We start from the raw sequence: 18,917 nt of genomic DNA on the forward strand, positions 1-18,917 counted from the left end.
TGGTAATATAATTATATATATATAATACTTTATATTTTTGTCTTTTATTTTATTTTAATTCTATTTTAAAAGTCAGGGTTTTTAATTTTAGTTTATTTTAGTTTAATGTATGTGTAATGTACGTTTAATGTAATGTTCTTGGTATTTTGTATGCTACTTGGATACTTGAATTTCCCTTGGATTAAATAAAGACTAATCTATCATCTATCTAACTATCATCTACTCTATCTATCTATCTATCTATCTATCTCAATGAGCCAGTAGAGCACACAATAGTTAGTCTGCCATTACAAATGTCTATTAGCAATGCCACTTTCAGGTGGAATGTCACTTGTTTCTTGCAAATATTATAGGTGTATACGTAAGTATTAAAGCTTCAGTGTGTTAATACTGTACTGAAGGACACCTGCGCTTCCTGCGTTCAGCTCTGCGCAGGACCCTGAACGCAACCCACCGCTTGTGAAGTTAGCTGTGTACTGGAGACGGTCCAACTCCAGACAGCCATACCTTAGCTAGCAGACGTTGCCCTATGCTAGCCAGGCACTCGTACAATGAGAGATCATCTGCAAGAACCGAATAGCAAATAAGTGGCCGACATATTAATATAAACACGTAAGTGGTACAAAGCGACTTTACTATCTCACCAACTGTTTGCTACATTAGATAGCTTAACGTTAGCACTAGCTAACAGTAGCTAAACAAAACCAGCGTGATTCACTTATGAGTCTCTGAAATAAGCCTGTAACCTCCTGGACATGTCAGTTGTGTACTAGTGGTGTAAAGGATGCTGTCTGTCTTTTTACTGCAATGTCTCTGTTTGGTTTGTCGCTAAGTTAACTAGCAAGGTTGACGATGTGTGTGCCCTAGCTAGCCAGACACGCTAGCTGTATAACGTTATAGCGCCGGCTAACAACAACACTGACCTGTGTAAACAACTCGGGACAAATATTCTTTCCAAGTATGATATTTACACGTGTTATTCTTAGTCTTTGTTGCATTTGTTTCGATAAGACAAGCACGTTTTAGTGAAAGCATATCCATTTTGTTTGTCTTCTTGCAGGTTAGGCCATCCAAATGGTGATCATGTCAGGCACAGCCACTGTGCTGCAACAGTTTGTCAGTGGGCTGAAGAGTCGAAATGAAGACACCAGAGCAAAATCTGCCAAAGACCTGCAGCACTATGTGACTACAGAGCTCAGAGAGGTAACAGATAAAAGAAACATGGACGTAATGGAGACCTGCTGTGAGGATATCTTTGCAATATATTGCAGACTGAATGAGTGTTTGTGCCATAAAGAGCTGAAGAGTGATCAGCTGTTTCACTAGTGGGTGTGAATCCACACTTCAGTTTGGTTGTAAATACTGCATACAAGTTGCAGGGATAATGCATGTTCCCAGAGATTGTAGGCTATTGTTGAACCTTTTCATCATCAAGTTGCAGTCAACTTTGCTTTTCCTACTCACTGGTCTTTGTGACATTGGTTTTGTTCCTTCCACAGTTAAGCCAAGATGAAGCCACTACATTCTATGATGAGTTAAACCACCACATATTTGAGCTGGTATCCAGCTCTGATGTGAATGAGAAGAAAGGAGGGATTCTTGCCATTGGTAAGCCGTAACATTGACATTTACAGTGTGCTTTCAAAGATCTGGTGGAGTTATTTTGACATAAGTTACAGTCTTGGATGTATGTCACGCGAAATTGTGTAAAGAACCGATATGTGTGAAACTGTATATGACTGTGACTCAATAATCTGTTCCAGTGAGTCTGATCGGAGTGGAGGGAGGCAATGCCACCAGGATCAGCCGCTTTGCCAACTACCTGCGCAACCTGCTGCCCTCCAGCGACCCCGTGGTGATGGAGATGGCCTCTAAAGCCATGGGTCACCTCTCTATGGCAGGGGACACCTTCACTGCTGAGTATGTGGAGTTTGAGGTGAAGAGGGCCCTGGAGTGGCTGGGAGCAGACAGAAATGAAGGCAGACGCCATGCTGCAGTAAGTTACTAACAGACAGCAGAGACTGTGTTGTTTGTTGTTTAAATACCACCACCACTTCTTGGTGTTGTTTATGTGTGGTGGAGATAGGGGAAAGGCCCGTTTGACTCAGGATTATCCCATTGCACTTTTGCTTTTTTGGTTTTTTTACTTTCTAAAGCAGCACTAGGCTCATTTGTGGCTGAACTAGCTTGACCCTGGATCGAGAACTCACTCATTGCTCTTCCCGGCAGTGTTCATTTTTTGGTTGGTAAAGGTGAATACCAGTGTCTTACTAATTATTTTTTATTTTTTAGTTTATTCACTTTCCCAATTTAATTTTTAAATACATGATTTTAAAAAGATTTTTCAGTATCGCAACAGTTTCAGACCTAACTTAAAATGAACTGCTGTCCTTCCTAACAAACTGAATCAGAAGATATGCGGTAGATGTTCCTGTTGTCCGGTAGATTTGAGTGATTCTGTGACACACTTGGACTCTGGCCTTGTTTATCTTCTCTGCAATTATCCTCTGATGGAACCATGCGTCTGTTATGGTAACAGGAAGAACAGGGGACATAATGCTATAATAGCAACACTGATTTTCTAGCTGGGCAATATGTGGAATTAGTTTTCAGATGATACAAGAATGCGTGTTAGAGAAAAAATTAAAACATTTGAGGCCACCAAAATAATTGGCATGAATGAATGCTGTTATCAACCTTCATTTGTCTGTTTGTGTTCGATTCAATTTCCTGCCAGCAAACTGATGGTTTCTCAGTTAATTGAGTTGAGATGCTGTTCTGTTTTTCAGCCTGATTGTGTGGCTTAGATTGATAAGACAAGTGTATCTATAAAATTAACTAGTGCTGCTGTAATTTGAAGACACTATGCTGCTACGTTTTGTATACCTATAATGCAGTCTTAATGCGATTAAGTCTCTTCACCACATTTTCCTTGACTTGATTGTCTGATGGTAAATGTCAGAGATGCTGGTGAGACACTTTGCTCTTTCGCTTCCATTGTTTTCTCATTTACAAACGTTCACTAGGTCTTGCTTCTTAATGATATGTGGTTCAACGTCCGCACATTTCTGCATGGTGTACTATGTTGAAGCTAAAACAGCTGAAGGTCCACGGCTCCCAGTTTTATTGCTGAATTGCCAGAAGGACAGGTTGCATCACGCCAGAGAAGCACCTTCAGGATAGAAACAGGATTTTAGCAACTGAATACAACTTGCTTAAAAGAAAGGTCACACAAAGACGATTACTTAAAGGTGCAGCACACAAAAAGTATTTATAGTTGCACATTTGATATATTCTGAGAGTTGAACTTTACAGCCCCAGAATAATGTAATAACTGCAGAGGGATGTCTGGAAGCACAGTATTGATGTATGTTTACACTGTGAAGAAGTAGACTGAAGGGGTGCAATTAATGACCAGTCAAATGATTTTCTGCCTTTTCCAGGTGTTGGTGTTGCGGGAGCTGGCTGTGAGTGCACCCACCTTCTTCTTTCAACAAGTGCAGCCCTTCTTTGACAACATCTTTTACGCCGTATGGGACCCTAAGCAGGCCATCCGAGAAGGGGCTGTGTCTGCACTACGTGCCTGTCTCATCCTGACCACACAGAGGGAGACCAAGGAAATGCAGAAACCACAGTGGTACAAAGTAAGTTCTTAAAGAAGTATCTTACCTCAGTGTGTGTCGTATTTGACAGGAGAAAACCTATATCCTTTAAACCGGTAACGTAAGTGTGTGTTTTATCTGTAACAGCAAACCTTTGAGGAGGCAGAGAAAGGCTTCGATGAGACTCTGGCCAAAGAGAAAGGGATGAATCGCGATGACAGGGTTCACGGTGCTCTTCTGATCCTGAATGAGCTGGTTCGCATCAGCAGCATGGAAGGAGAGGTGAGGGCTGAATTCACTGTGGGATCATTCTCATATGTGGAGGTGAAACACTCCTCTCACTTGTCTTGTTCCTATGACAGCGCATGCGTGAGGAGATGGAGGAGATCACGCAGCAGCAGCTGGTCCATGATAAGTACTGCAAAGAGCTGATGGGATTTGGAACCAAGCCCCGCCACATCACCCCCTTCACTAGCTTCCAGTCAGTGCAGCCGCAGCAGTCCAACGCACTCCTGGGCTTGCTGGGCTACAGCACGCCTCAGGGATTCCTCACCTTCGGTGCTGCGCCGGTTCCTGCCAAGAGCTCGCTGGTGGAGAGTCGATACTGCCGTGAGCTGATGGAGGAGCGATTTGACCAGGTAGATTTTACAACAGAGGTTTGGCTTTTCCAGGAAAGTTGTGTTTGTATTACCTGATGTGACAGTTATTGTATTAATTCATTGATTGGCGATATTTCGCCAAGTGATAGAAAATGAAAGCATTGTTATTTCTGCTGTATATCAGCCATCAGGACAGTGCTCTACTACCCACTGTGGACACTGCAGTTCTTATTAATGTTTTGTAGAATGATAAAATGGGCTGAAAGGAGGCCCCTAAGACCTTTTCTAACCCCTAATGCAAATTAAATTAAATCGTTTTTTGCTCTGATGCAACAGTGTTCAACTTTTATGTTATTTATCAGAAGTATGATTCTGACGCTGTTACTTGTGTCTTAGCATGTATGTGCCATCTCAGTGAAAACAAAAAGGCATCAGGGAAAAAAAGGGTACATCACTGTGGTGGAATCTGTTTCCCACTGTTTCACTAAACAGTGGTTTTGGGTGTAAAGCAGCCCTGCAGTAAATGATGCTTTTAAAGTTTTACATGTAGTGTTCAGTTTTTGTTCAGACTGCCACAGGAGTGTTTATTGGACTGTGCTTTAGACTGTAGTGCATGGTGTTGTTATATTGGACGGGTTCAAATCCGACCTGCGGCTCTTTGCTGCGTGCCATTCCCTCTCTCTACCCCCCTTTCCTGTTGATCTTCAGCTGTCTCTATCAAATAAAGGCATGAAAAGGCCAAAAAAATAACTTAAAAAAAAAAATAGGCTCTTAAAGATATTTAACAAGTATGTCACACCAGATAGATAATAGTTGACACAAGCTTTTATTATGTGCTTTTTTTTAGGTGTGCCGTTGGGTGCTGAAATACAAGACCAGTAAAAACCCTCTGATCCAGATGACCATCCTCAACTTGCTTCCACGCCTGGCTGCCTTCCAGCCACATACCTTTACAGGTGCGACTAATGGTAAATGGACCTGTACTTGTATAGCGCCTTTCTAGTCTTTCTTACACTACACTACATTCACCCTTTCACACACATTCACACAGCGATGGCAAAGACCATCGAACAGAAACTAACTTATTCATATACATTCACACAATTCGGGGTTCAGTATCTTGGTCAAGGATACTTCGACATGCAGGAGCCGGGGATTGAACCAACAACCTTCCGATTAGAGGACGACCCGCTAGTTAATGTTTGCATTGTTTTAATCCATCCTCTATACAGTAACATGCAGCCGTACATTCTTGCCCACCACTACAGCCACTTGGCCTTTTGGTGGTCATGGACGAGAAATTAAAGAGATCATGACCAATACTTTTTAGTCTCCTCTGTCTTTATATCAAATGGCTTTGCTCTAATAAATTGCTTGTAGTTTCTCCCAGTCAGTTGATTTATGTGTTGCATCCTATACAAAGCCCTACCTCTGCGATTAACCATTTGCACTGTGGTTGTTCCATCCACTGTGCAGACCAGTACCTATCAGACACTATGGGTTACCTGCTGGGCTGTCTGAAGAAGGAGAAGGAGAGGACGGCAGCTTTCCAGGCTCTGGGGCTGCTGGTGGTGGCCGTCAGGGCAGAAATCCAGCCGTACCTCTCGAAGGTCCTTGAGATCATCAAGGCTGCCCTGCCACCCAAGGACTTTGCACACAAGTCAGTTATTGAAAACATGAAATGCATGTTTGTAGTCTCTTTATACTGTTTATTATATTTCTTCATATTCAAATAATTATATCATTTGTCATCTAATATCCTGTTGTATTTTAATAGTTTTTGTCTTACTACACGGTTTTTGTTATCTTTTCTTTCTCATTATGCTCTAATATCATTGCTGCTTGTGGTATAATGATGATTGACTCTGTTAATACAAATGTCATAGTTTAAGTCTAAAATCAAGTCTAAAATGTATATTTTGGGATACTATCTAAGAAATGAAAAGAGCCTTACCTCTTACGGTCTTCTGTGTGTGCAGGAGGCAAAAGACCATGCAGGTGGACGCCACAGTGTTCACCTGTATCAGCATGCTTTCCAGAGCCATGGGTCCCAGCATCCAACCAGACATCAAGGAGCTGCTGGAGCCTATGCTGGCTGTGGGCCTGAGGTAGGACAGAGTGGGTTTGGGGGGAAGAATTCACATTAACAAGGTTTTACCAAATATTTCATAGATCTTTGAGCTGGGTTTATACAAGAGGCAGGGGTTAAAGCCAGAGTTTGACTTGTATCTCTTATAGAGTTATATTTAAAGTTGTACTTGTTGCTGAGCGCACCACTACACACTTCTTGGTCCTCATCTAAAGATGACAGTGATAATGATATTGGGTTGTTGTCCCGCTCGTCTAGCCCTGCACTCACAGCAGTACTGTATGACCTGAGCCGTCAAATACCCCAGTTGAAGAAGGACATCCAGGACGGTCTGCTGAAGATGCTTTCCCTGGTGTTGATGCACAAGCCGCTGCGTCACCCCGGCATGCCCAAAGGCCTGGCTCACCAGCTGGCCTCGCCAAGCCTCACAAACATCCCTGAGGCCAGTGACGTAGGCAGCATCACACTGGCCCTACGCACGCTGGGAAGCTTTGAATTTGAAGGCAAGAACCTTGCAAAAGACACAGCTTAAAGCAGGACAGTCATATTTTATTTTTTTTTATCTTGGAGAGAAAATCCACAGAATGAAAAACATGCAAAGAACCTTCACCAAACTCCAGTGATCATTAATTTGTTTTTTTCAGTAGAAAAAGATTTTCAAGTGAGGGTAGCAGCATTACAGCCCTAAAAATCATAAAGCATGAAAATAAATAACTGTTGCACACTGCACATTCTGTGAGGTTGGAAAAAATGAGCGGTTGGGTTGATTTGTCTTTCCAGCTGTTTTCTATACCCATAGAGCAGCAGCATACCACTGAATCGAAATACTTGATGTTCACACACTTAATTGTAAGACTTTACTTTCTATTTGTTTAGAACCATTCCCCTTTCAAACTGAGTTATTGCCTTATATTTTAATAAAGAATGTTATTGAAGAGGTTTTAGCAAAAAGAAATTGAAACACATCAAACAAACAGAATCTGGGGTGCACTGGTGCGACTGAGTTAATATTTCTGTTCACTGCTGCGGCTGTTGACAGTGTTTGTAATATGTTTGCAGTGACAAGAAATTGGGCATTCAAAATTGGAAAAACAAAAAACTAATAAAATGACAAAATATGTTCATAGAATCCATATTTTACTCTGCAAATGTATTTTGCTCCACTGAGCGATACTCATCACATGATTATTTTTATATCATATATTTCATATATATATTTACATCAGTAAATAGCATTTTAAAAGCTACTTTTACATTTAAGGCCGTTTAGATCCTTGCACAAAATGCAAACAAGATGAGTGTTTATTGTTGAATTATGATAAGGTGATGGTTTGAGTGGAGTATTTTAGAGGAAATACTGTTTAGGTGGGGGTTGAAAAGAACTTGTATTTAGTCACCAGGCTGACTAGATGTAGTATGCTGCATACAACAGCCTAGGGTGAAACAATTGCTTCTCAAAGTCTTATGTGGCCGTCCTGCAGTGGACGGTGGGCGGAGGGGTTAGCCTTTTGGTGCAAAAACAAGCCCCGGGTCACAATGCATAACTCAACAGGTGTTGTTATGGGTATATTTCTTGTTCCTCTATTAAATATAAGTTGCACTGCAGAACACCACCAGACTTTAAATCACAAACTGTTTGAAATAAAATGGTTCTTTTTGGATTAAGAAGAAAGAGTCCTCAAGCTCATGGGTTGTTCACAAAAGCAAAGGCAAACATGCAGAATGGAACAAGTGATCCTTTATGAAAGCTTTATAAATGCAATAAAATGCAAAAAATACACCTAACATGCTTTGTGATTATCTGTATTACTGCCCTGACTTTCCCCTTAACTACAGCGATCTAAAAACTAGTTGGAATGTCAAATCTAACAAACTCTTTTTCTTTCACCAGGACACTCCCTCACACAGTTTGTGCGCCACTGTGCTGATCACTTCCTGAACAGTGAGCACAAGGAAATCCGGATGGAGGCAGCTCGAACCTGCTCACGCCTCCTTACCCCTTCCATCCACCTCATCAGCGGCCATGTTGTCAGCCAGACCGCTGTGCAGGTTGTTGCAGATGTGCTCAGCAAGCTGCTAGTTGTTGGCATCACCGATCCAGGTAAAAGGGGGAGGAAAAGGATAGTAGTATCATGCAGATTTATTGAGTTCTGTTTTTTTTTAATTATTATTATTGATAATGATGTTTGATCACATCATTACATATCTTTTGAAAGTTTTTTTTGCCAGAATTAGCTAATTAAAGATTAAGATTATAAGAAGTGTTGCTTTTGTGGCATTGGAATACACACCTGTTATCAGCTATAATGACCCATGATGATAAAGGTAATGAGAGTGATAAGAGAGTCAAAATGTCTGACTTTTCCTTGTCCTTGTTCTCCTGCAGATCCAGACATTCGATACTGTGTGCTGGCATCTCTTGATGAGCGATTCGACGCTCACCTCGCCCAGGCTGAGAACTTGCAGGCGCTGTTTGTTGCGCTGAACGATGAGGTGTTCGAGATCCGAGAGCTGGCCATCTGCACAATCGGACGCCTCAGCAGCATGAACCCTGCCTTCGTCATGCCCTTTCTACGCAAGATGCTCATCCAGGTAGGACACGCCCTGCAAATGGCACACTATATGTAGTTTAATGGTTTATTGTCCTATATCTATTTTTTTTCTCGTTAAGGCCGAGTTTGGTGTTGAATTGTTCAACTGAAAACACTCAAGCAGTTTCTCTCACTTGGCACTTTTTCTCACCCGATCTGGCACACTGACATGCCCACAGAGGTCATCAACAGATGTTAACAGCTGCAGTGCAAGTGACAGATTTTAATTGAATGGTCAGGGTTACATTCTGTCCAGTTAGGTTTTATGAGGGCATGGCATGGCCATGTACTAAAAAAAATTCTCCTTGGCTAAAAACCATTTGAATAATTTGAAATAAACTATAATCACTTAACAAATCTCCATATAAGTTTTTTTTTTTTTTTATTAGATTACTCAAACAGGTGAGACTTATTTGAGTAACTTAATTTTCTTTTCATCAATTAATAATTTGACATTTAGTTTTGTCCCTACTTTTTAGCCTGTGTTCAAAGTGAAACAAATAGAAGGGGAACTTGAGTAGAAACATTCTGTCCAATTTTTTTTTATTCATAAATTAACATGGTTTCTAGTTTGGTTATTCCACTAAATACAGATGATGTTAAATAAAAAATATTATATTTTATATCTAGTCTCTATGAGATTAGATCTTAGATTTTTGTCATCACACTCATGTTGTTTCAGTTGAATACCTTTAGAGGGCAGCAAAGGCCATGGTATTATGTACAGTTTAAAACCCCAGTGTAAAGTTTTCATAATGGTTGCTTCCATAACAGTGTGAATTGTGTAACCTCATTGAGATTTATTCAAGATAAAGAAGAATGGGTGTGTTATACTTAACTCTATGATTTTGATCTATTTTCTTTGCAGATCTTAACAGAGTTAGAGCACAGTGGCGTTGGCAGGAACAAAGAGCAGAGTGCTCGTATGCTTGGTCACCTGGTCTCCAATGCCCCCCGCCTCATACGGCCATATATGGAGCCAATCCTCAAGGTACAGCTGTGCTTGCTTTCCATTCTAAAGGTGTATGAGTGTTAACCAGGCTGTTACTTGAGAGGAGCATATGTACTCAGTAGACTTTCTCTAAATAAGTAAAAGCTTTAACATGTCAAAGTCCGTTTACAGGTACCAGGCAGTTCTACAGCATGTGTGAAAAATGTTAGATAAAGCCCTTTTTCCATCAGAGGAATGCCTCAGAATCTGATGAACTGCCTCAAGTAACGTCACTTAAGTCAGTGTCAGTTGGGGCAGAAGACTTAAAGTTTGAAAATCTGGGGGTGCAGAGTTAGAAAGAAGTCAGCTAGACTTCTGTAGCCCGCTGTTCATCTCTACTTGAAGCTACCGTCTTGGCTACATTAGCTGCCAATAGCAGAACACACTCCAATGTCCGACCAAACTGTCGGCTGGTGAGTTGCATGACCTGAGTTAATAAAAAAGACGACATGTCTGGTTTGGCTGCAGTGATTGTGATGCTTTTAAACTGTCCATCATCTGACAGTGTTACAGAAGTGCAATGCTAAATCAGTGGAGGACTCTTATGAGTTCATTACAATCTTATCTCCTGAAGCTCTTCTAATTATGAAACTTAAGGAGAGCACTGAGCTTCAGTGGGTTAAGTGACCCTGTTACCTTTTACTTTTGCAGGCTCTCATTCTCAAGCTGAAAGACCCAGACCCCAACCCTGGAGTGGTCATTAGTGTCCTTGCAACCATTGGCGAGTTGGCTCAGGTAAGGCTGGATTTAATGTTTCAGTTCCTTGAAGTTTTATGGGGACAGTATTAATCTTTGTATCATATTGATTTTCTAGCTGCTGCTGATCGGATTAAAACCCAATAAATCTGAGCAAAATAGTTGTTGTTGTTGTCCTGTGCATATTATAACATTTTTGGAGTCTCTGACTTTACAGTTTTAATGCAAGCAATCTAAACTTGTCCTTTTCTGAGGTGGAAGGTACAGAGTAGAGCCCCACCCATGGATGTGTGCCTTGATCCATCCTGTCTAGGTGGTTCGATGGTCCCCACAGAGGAGTCAGGAAAGCACTGTTAAAGGCAGGCAGACTCTGCAGGTCAAACAAAGTGCAGGAGATGCTCAGGTAGACCAGGTGTTGTGGGTTGACTCAGTGCAGGAAGAGGGAGAAGCCCAGCTGCTCATGAACCAGCACAGGAAGACACAAGAAAATGTAGGGAATATAGACAAGAGCCATTGAACGTCATGACAAAAGAAGATATATTTAAGCTGTAATCCATTTTGTGTGGATTAGAACATTATTGATTTTGGTAACCTGTAGTGATGGTATCAAAAAGACGGTGTAGTAAATGTTGCATCTATCCTAGTATATCTGGCCCAGGGAGACAGAAATGAATGGACACATACGCCACAGACAGTGGGACATTTTTATTATTTTGAATTATCTGGATAATTAAATTACAGCCGATAACTTATTGGCGCATAATAATCGATTTTGAATTCATATACAAAGCATTTCTGTTGTATGAAAGCCAAAGTAGGTTTGACGTTTTTTGATGTACTAAGAAAAAAAGAAAACAATATGTCAACAATAGTGATGTCAGTTAGATTTGGTTACACAGGGCTATAGAATATAAAATCATCCATCTTTGCTCAGTGTGTAAAAACTATAGGTTATGAACTTCCAAATCCAAAAATGGGAAATTATCGGTTATTTAATCGGTATTGGCCATGAGAAACCGGTAATTACGGGTTATGGAATCGGCTGAAAGAAAATCTGTATTGTGTATCCCTACTCATTATCACAAAAAAACATTGTGATCAGTATATTGATAAATGCCGTAATAACTTCACAAATCTACCCATAAGGGCTATGGTTTAATATGATGAGATCAATTTGACATTTTAATGTAAAAACTCATTATTCACTCCCTTTTAAGATTTGAGAAGATCTTAGTGCCAGAAAAGTGGACAGAATATAACATTACCTCAGTCTTGATTGGTTCTCCTGTGGTTACTCTGTCAGGTGAGTGGCCTGGAGATGAGGAAGTGGATGGACGAGCTTTTTCCAATCATCATGGACATGCTGCAGGACTCCTCCTCATTGGCCAAACGACAGGTACGTCAAGAAAATCAGTATCCACCTCATCTGGATATGATTGCTGGACACATTTAAAGTCAATCAGAAAGCATTTTGCGAGCATTATGCTTCCAGTATTTCATGTTTAGAAAGGATTGTGTGCAAAAGTGGGGCCTTTTGAAAGTATTAATTAATGGCTTTTCAATAAGGGACTAAATAGTAGTTTGAATTGATGGCCTTGATACTTATTAACCTGTTAGTAAGTAACTTTTCTGGCATTATTTGTTTAATAAGTACATTTGATTAAAAGGATGTTTAGGTAAGAGAGCAAAGAAAAGTGCACCCCAATCTTTATGCTTTATGCTCGCCGATCAGTGAAGTGGTTCAGTTGTTGCTTCTGACTTTCCACCAGGTGGCGCTGTGGACACTGGGCCAGCAGGTGGCTAGTACAGGTTATGTGGTGGAGCCCTACCGCAAGTACCCCTCCCTTCTGGAGGTGCTGCTCAACTTCCTCAAGACAGAACAAAACCAGGGCATCAGGAGAGAGGTATGCACAGGGGCCTCCATCTTGGCTCTTAACTCTTCGTTTTCCCCACACTTTTCTCAGTGGCAATGTGAACTCAGCTCTGTCGTGCAGTGACTCATTATGAGGCTACAAACCCTACCTGTCAACATATACTAAACAAATGAAGCTCTGTGTAGATGTATTAACTTTGACTGCTGACCTATAATCACAGGAATACATACAGTATGAGGCTATGCACATTTTCCATAGTTCTATGGAACTTTTTCCTAACTCCTGGCCTGTGATGTAAGTGATAATTGTTAAAGTTTCTTCCCTTGCCTGTTACATTGCGTGGGTCTCGGAGAGAGCATTGTCACTGTGTGTGCCGTGCAGCATGTGGACATTGGCTCTGGCAACCCTCACCCATGGATCCATTATGTAATAAATTTGAAATCCTGTTGGGCTAATTATCCAACTGTAGTTGTGCACCTAGTCTAGGTTAACTATTCTGTTGTATTCTTTTGTCTGCTGTTTTTATGAAGGGATTATACCCATTTGAAGATCTGTATTTTGAGTATCACATACTCTCCACTTGTAGCCCCGAAAGATGGCTCTACTTACTTCTTAGAAGGGGACAGCAGCTGGGTTTACAGCACTTTGTACAATTCCACTGGGCACTCAGAGTCATAGAAAAAAAGTATCATAGCATCCATAAAGACTTCTCAAATCACTCCACATCTCTTTTGTTGATGTGCCAGTAAGTGGTTAAGTATCTTTAAGCAGGCAATGTCACTTGTAACTGTTTTGAAAAATGGCTTCTATTTTTTGAATGACCATGATCATCGATGTCTCTCTAAACATTGGTAGTCAAAGTCAAGTCTGAAAGTCTTTTCTGTACTGTTAGACTTGTGTTCCAGTGGAAGATGACTGACTGTGTGTGCATGCTGTGTGTCTCCAACAGGCTATCCGTGTACTGGGTCTTCTCGGAGCTCTGGACCCCTACAAGCACAAAGTGAACATCGGCATGATTGACCAGTCACGAGACGCCTCCGCTGTCAGTCTCTCCGAGTCAAAGTCCAGTCAGGACTCAGGTAGGCGTGTGATCACTATTACTAATCACAGTTTTGGGAACAACTTTATAGAGTCAGAATATGGATTATTTTAACTTTATATTTGTGTTTCTCAAAGTTACAGCAGTATTACATTCTCAGGGCAAAAGCTGGAAAGTCTCTAAGTCAACATGAACTGTTTTTAAATCTCACTGTGTGGGTCTGCCCATTGGGGTTGCTGCTGAGATTCCAGTGTGTGTGTGTGTGTGAGCCTGATGGATAGTGTAAATAGTCTGAACATAGAAGACTTCTTATATTTAACATTAATTATTATTTTTTATTAACAACAAAACAGTGGGATTTGTGATGATTCTTTTAATGTTTTTAGATAAAGTAAATAATAAAAGTAAATAAATAAAAAAGAAGATATAACCCTCCTGACAACCTGTTCAACTCCAAACCTCTCCCAGACAACTTGTTGAGGTGATCAGATGTGTTTGGACACATTAAGAACAGATAAAGGGCATTGCTACATAATTTAAACTATCAGATCCATCCAGGAAATATAGAAATCTGGCAGCTGGCAGTCTAGACAGTAACACACTTCTTAAAGAAGGACTGTAGGTTTTGGAACAAACAACTCCAGTTTTAAAGGTCACAAAACTAATGAAGTGGCAGTTGAAGATGCATGTAAATGTCATTCAGAAAAGGCATTTGAGATGTAAAAGAAGGAATTTGCCGTTGGGAATAATTTACTTAATCAGTTCTTCTAAAACATTTGGATTGATAAAATGCCAGCTGTAGATTGAATTGCATCCATTTTTGGCATATTCGTTCATAATGATTAAGTGACGCAAAATGGCTGATGTGAATAGGAAAGAGGGTCAGAGATTACAAATTTGATGAGATGTTTGACGCGTCACTGAATTGAACAATATTTAATTGTGCACACAGGTTTAATCTTTATACACGGTTATGCTTGTTAAACATGAATGCTTGTGCGCTCATGTTTAAATATGGGAGTGAGTGCTGTGGAAAGAGCTGTGAGCAAAACACACCTTTGCAGTCTTGTGGCGCAATTTTTCTTTGGTCAGAATATGATCACTCTAGAGAGGAACTGATTTCATCTTCAATTATTTGAATTGCTGAATCTGGCTTACATAAACCAATGATATTCTGTCTAGTCCAAAGTACTTAGGATTATCCGTTACAGCTTGGCTGTTTTACATTCCATAAATCTACAGCTAATTAGAAATGGAGCACAGTGAAGTGATATGTCTACACACAAGACAAAACACAATTTTTAGAGGTCTTGCCCCTGCATTGGAAAAGTCAACATCAATGGTGACTTTGGGTTTTTGATTTGTTGGAGCCTTTGCTGTTTAGGATTTAATTTCGGGTTTTTGTCTGACCTACGCCCAACTAAACCACCTCCAGAATGTCTGCCAGTTCATAGGGAAATATATCTGCTATAACACTGGAGTGGGATCTTTTTAAAGTGGTGATATTAAAATTTAAGCCGACTTTAGACAGACATCTCTTTAAGGATATGTTCAATGGACTATTAATTGTCAATGATTTACATCACTGTTTTTATGTGTGAGAATTGATTACTGACGCAGCCCAAATGTTTAAATGTTTAACCATATCAGCTGAATCATTCATCCTCCTGTCACAAATTGATGTATGATATTATATATTATGTTTATCTCCTGCTGTCTACCTCAGTTTTGTCAATATGTTTGTTGTCACAAACCGTGAGAACAAGGCATGAGCTGTATGTGCAGAGCGGAACCCCTTTCTCTCCATGGCAGTATCTCTATGGAAAGATAAACTTGTGTCAAAATACTGTCATTACTTAGTTCCACCAGGCTGCACACCTGGGTCATATTCTTCCCACCAAGCCTCCTCCTTCCACAAAGTTTAACAGGAGTATATCTCCAGTCAAAATATTTGGAATGAGCCCGATTATATTCTCTGCCCTGGTAGCATAACAATAGCGCTTGCCAAGTATTCCATACATTGAACGAATACTGACTCATGCCCATCCCTATTAGACACTGATGGCTAAAACGCTAAAAGTCAGGTTGTTTTAGTGCTTAATGTTAGCAAAGATATCCATAAGAAGTAAGTGAAAAAGGTAGGAGACCTATATGCTTCATTGTTCTTTACTTCCCATAATATGAAAGAAATAACACACTGATGATTTTGCTGTTTTTAGACTACATCAAACTCTTGAGTTTATCCTGAGAATTACACTTATATATAATATATATATATATATATATATATGTAATATAATATAGAATAGCCATGGTGCCACCAAATACATCAGGATTCATCGTCTGTTGACGGCGATTAACTACAGAAACTCACGGTATTTCAGGAGGTTTTGACGTTGCTTGTGATGGATGCTTTCACTTAAAGTCCATCATCCTCTGGAGAGCTTGAAAATTCACATCAATGACAATGAAAAATGCTCATCTGTCTTTCGTCATGTGTATTGTGTATGGAGAATACAGGTCTCCACTTGTCTGATCCAGTCATGTGTCTCAGAATGTGACCTTGGACAATATGGTAATAGTTTTACCAGTTTGTTCTCCAACTAAATTGACTGTGACCAGAATTGGAGGCTGTACATCTGTTGGCAGATTTGTCAGGGTCAGCGTCTGGAGCACAAGCAATATTTGACAGCATGTTTTTTGTTATGTGGGAGGTCATTGGCTAGGCCCATCTCCTCACCTGACTTCAGACAAGACCAATCATGTCACTACAGAACGTCAGGGTCATAAAACCTATGAAATGGCATTCCTGTTTAGTAAGTTGCTTTATTTACATTAGTTATTATAGCTTTTCCGAAACATCTAAAGCCTGAATTACTGCAGTACTGCTGCCTCACTTAACTGCACTGATTTCTGTTTGTGGGCTATAAAGGCTCAGATGTGTAGCCATCTATCGCCATCATTAATCTAGACTTGGTGACGGCTAGAATAATAAAAGATCCAAAGGGAAAGCTACCCTCTTTAACCTGCAAGCTCTGTGCCAATCTGTTATGTCTATAGTCCAGAATCTTGAGGGAGACAACTGGAGCAGCTGAAACTGTACTCCTGCAGAAGGCCAGTGAAACGCTGAATACCAGACGTCTGTATTCTCAGATGCCTTGTAAAACTCAATAGCTCTGCATAGATAAATGGACAGACTGACCCCAGTTGCATTGCATGTCAAAAAAAACATGAATAAAACTACTCATTTAAAAAAAAGAGATATGTATTATAAACGTCAAAAGACCACCACTGTTGCTTGGTTTACAAAATTTTTTTCTCTCTAATTCTAAGCGTGACTGCCGAAGCCCTCACGTGGCTCCTCAGATTGTCCTGTACTTAAAGGTGATTCTGCAGTGGCTTATTGCAGATGGCAGCAATCACATGGATATCTTAAATTTAAGGGTAAAAGTGAGAGTTACTGGGTGTTCAGACCAAAACTGGCACTGTTTAAAAGAAAAGCAAGGTTCAAGTTCTCATGAGAAGATGAAATACGATTCAGGAAGGCAGAAGTGAGCTTTTTAGAATACTGTGGGACAGGATTTTTACAACTCTGTAATCTTAATCTTCCGTTTTGAGAATTGCAACTCGCTCAACCAGGTGAACTACCACGGCGCCCCCGGCTTCAACTTTTTTACCTGGATGACGTGTGTGTCTCTGCTGGATCCCTCTCTATCCAATTCTCACCTGTCCCAATTGAGGGGACTTTTTTCACGCAGTGCTAATCTGAGCTCAGACCTGCAATTCATATTCATTTTATGTAGCATAGAACAGATGTTTGATCGTGTATTTCTCTGTTAGCTCATATGTAATGTTGTTACTTTGATCTTTTGATTTGTTGTCCAGTGCTATAATACAGTTTGGCGCCAGAACTGACAAGCGGCCAGCAATAACGAGCTGACAATATCAGCTCTCCTCTCCCATCAGCCTAATATTGCTGTCGAACTTTGTAGCCAGGAGCAGAAGCATTTTCAGCTGTATTTAGTGTGAAGGAGGAGGTGTTGAATTGGATTGTGCGGGGGTGTCTGGGATGCCATGAATCACCGTTGATATACTCAAACTTTTATAATGGAGAATTATTGCCTGACTAATGACTAATGAGCGTCACAGCCTTCTGTCCTACATAGTCACAAGGGCTGGGCTGATGAAGTTATAGTCAGAGTTAGATTTATAGTCGTAAAATAAACTCCAATACTCAGATGGTGTGATCGCCTTTGGAAAAGTCAGAAGTAGTTTAAATTGATATCTTTTATTTGTAAGAATCAAACTGGAAATATTTTTTTACTGTCTAAAGAAAAGGAAAGAGTTTTTTCCCCACCACAAAAAATCAAACCACAAGTTCTTTTGAATACAATGCTAAAACTACATTTAGGCTTTTGTTTGTTTAAATAGCTTGTTTAAGGTTGGATCACATCAGTAATATTTAATAACAGAAAGAAAGCCAGCCTGTGCTTTCTATTAGGATCAGTTGAAAAACACATCAGACTTCCATCAAACAAAATGCACATATTCCGTCGATAACTCGACTCGACTCGGCTTGTAATTAATTTTATTTGATTTTCAGTATATGGTGGGAAAATACAGATTGTGCTTCTTATTAAGTTGTCAATTGATTGATTGTAATTGTATTCTGTTCTGCATTAAATACATCACACATGAACTGGATCAGGCACATTGATTGATTTTTAATGTTAAGTGTGCTATTTGTTTATGCTGGTGATCTGTAACAATGTTTTTTTCAGGGTAAAGTCATTTGAGAAAAATATAGTTACAACTTGTGGTTCATTGCTTATTGTCACAACCATTTCCCCCTAAAAAGTATGAGATGTTGCGAGACTTCCTTGATTACTTTGTCGCAACAATCAGTGTGAATTTTCTCCTCCACACAGCGGACTACAGCACCAGTGAGATGTTGGTGAACATGGGCAACCTGCCTCTTGATGAGTTTTACCCTGCCGTGGCAATCGTCACGCTGATGCGCATCCTGAGAGACCCTTCACTCTCCAACCATCATACGATGGTGGTCCAGGCTGTCACCTTCATCTTTAAGTCTCTGGGCCTTAAGTGTGTCCAGTTCCTGCCCCAGGTCATGCCCACTTTCCTCAATGTCATCCGGGTCTGTGATGGGAGTATCCGAGAGGTAGGTAGCCCTACAGAATAAGAGGAAAGAGGCTGTCTTGTTGATTTGTTATCTGTTGACCTCTGGCTAATGATGTCAGTTATTCTCAAAGCAGACCTCTCATTGATTTTCCTTTCTGTGCTGTATTTGTTCTCCAGTTCCTTTTCCAGCAGATGGGAATGGTGGTGTGCTTTGTGAAGATCCACATCCGCCCCTACATGGACGATATCTTTACCCTCATCAGAGTGAGTAACTGTGTCAACATCCCCCCCCCCCCC

At 40.4% G+C, this 18,917-nt stretch overlaps 1 protein-coding gene across 2 annotated transcripts in view; it reads left to right on the forward strand.

Moving 5' to 3' along the window:
• Window positions 1-463: 463 nt before the first annotated feature.
• The window catches only part of mtor (mechanistic target of rapamycin kinase), an 84,813-nt gene continuing 66,359 nt past the window's right edge, over window positions 464-18,917 (forward strand). Inside the window, exons 1-20 of one of the 2 annotated variants that reach the window (XM_035656202.1) lie at window positions 464-612; window positions 1,061-1,203; window positions 1,500-1,608; window positions 1,764-1,996; window positions 3,444-3,644; window positions 3,750-3,884; window positions 3,965-4,240; window positions 5,049-5,169; window positions 5,678-5,861; window positions 6,181-6,309; window positions 6,549-6,793; window positions 8,182-8,391; window positions 8,677-8,882; window positions 9,750-9,872; window positions 10,524-10,607; window positions 11,872-11,964; window positions 12,338-12,472; window positions 13,392-13,521; window positions 18,410-18,660; window positions 18,798-18,884. In XM_035656202.1, the coding sequence (XP_035512095.1) occupies window positions 1,075-1,203; window positions 1,500-1,608; window positions 1,764-1,996; window positions 3,444-3,644; window positions 3,750-3,884; window positions 3,965-4,240; window positions 5,049-5,169; window positions 5,678-5,861; window positions 6,181-6,309; window positions 6,549-6,793; window positions 8,182-8,391; window positions 8,677-8,882; window positions 9,750-9,872; window positions 10,524-10,607; window positions 11,872-11,964; window positions 12,338-12,472; window positions 13,392-13,521; window positions 18,410-18,660; window positions 18,798-18,884 (3,081 nt within the window). In that variant the 5' untranslated portion in view covers window positions 464-612; window positions 1,061-1,074. The remainder of the gene's footprint in view (window positions 613-1,060; window positions 1,204-1,499; window positions 1,609-1,763; window positions 1,997-3,443; window positions 3,645-3,749; window positions 3,885-3,964; window positions 4,241-5,048; window positions 5,170-5,677; window positions 5,862-6,180; window positions 6,310-6,548; window positions 6,794-8,181; window positions 8,392-8,676; window positions 8,883-9,749; window positions 9,873-10,523; window positions 10,608-11,871; window positions 11,965-12,337; window positions 12,473-13,391; window positions 13,522-18,409; window positions 18,661-18,797; window positions 18,885-18,917) is intronic. The other variant, XM_035656203.1, reaches the window with a different exon arrangement.

Source organism: Morone saxatilis, unplaced genomic scaffold, assembly GCF_004916995.1.
Source record: "Morone saxatilis isolate NCDOM2014 unplaced genomic scaffold, NCSU_SB_2.0 Contig15, whole genome shotgun sequence".
In the NCBI taxonomy this organism is placed as follows: Eukaryota; Metazoa; Chordata; class Actinopteri; family Moronidae; genus Morone; species Morone saxatilis.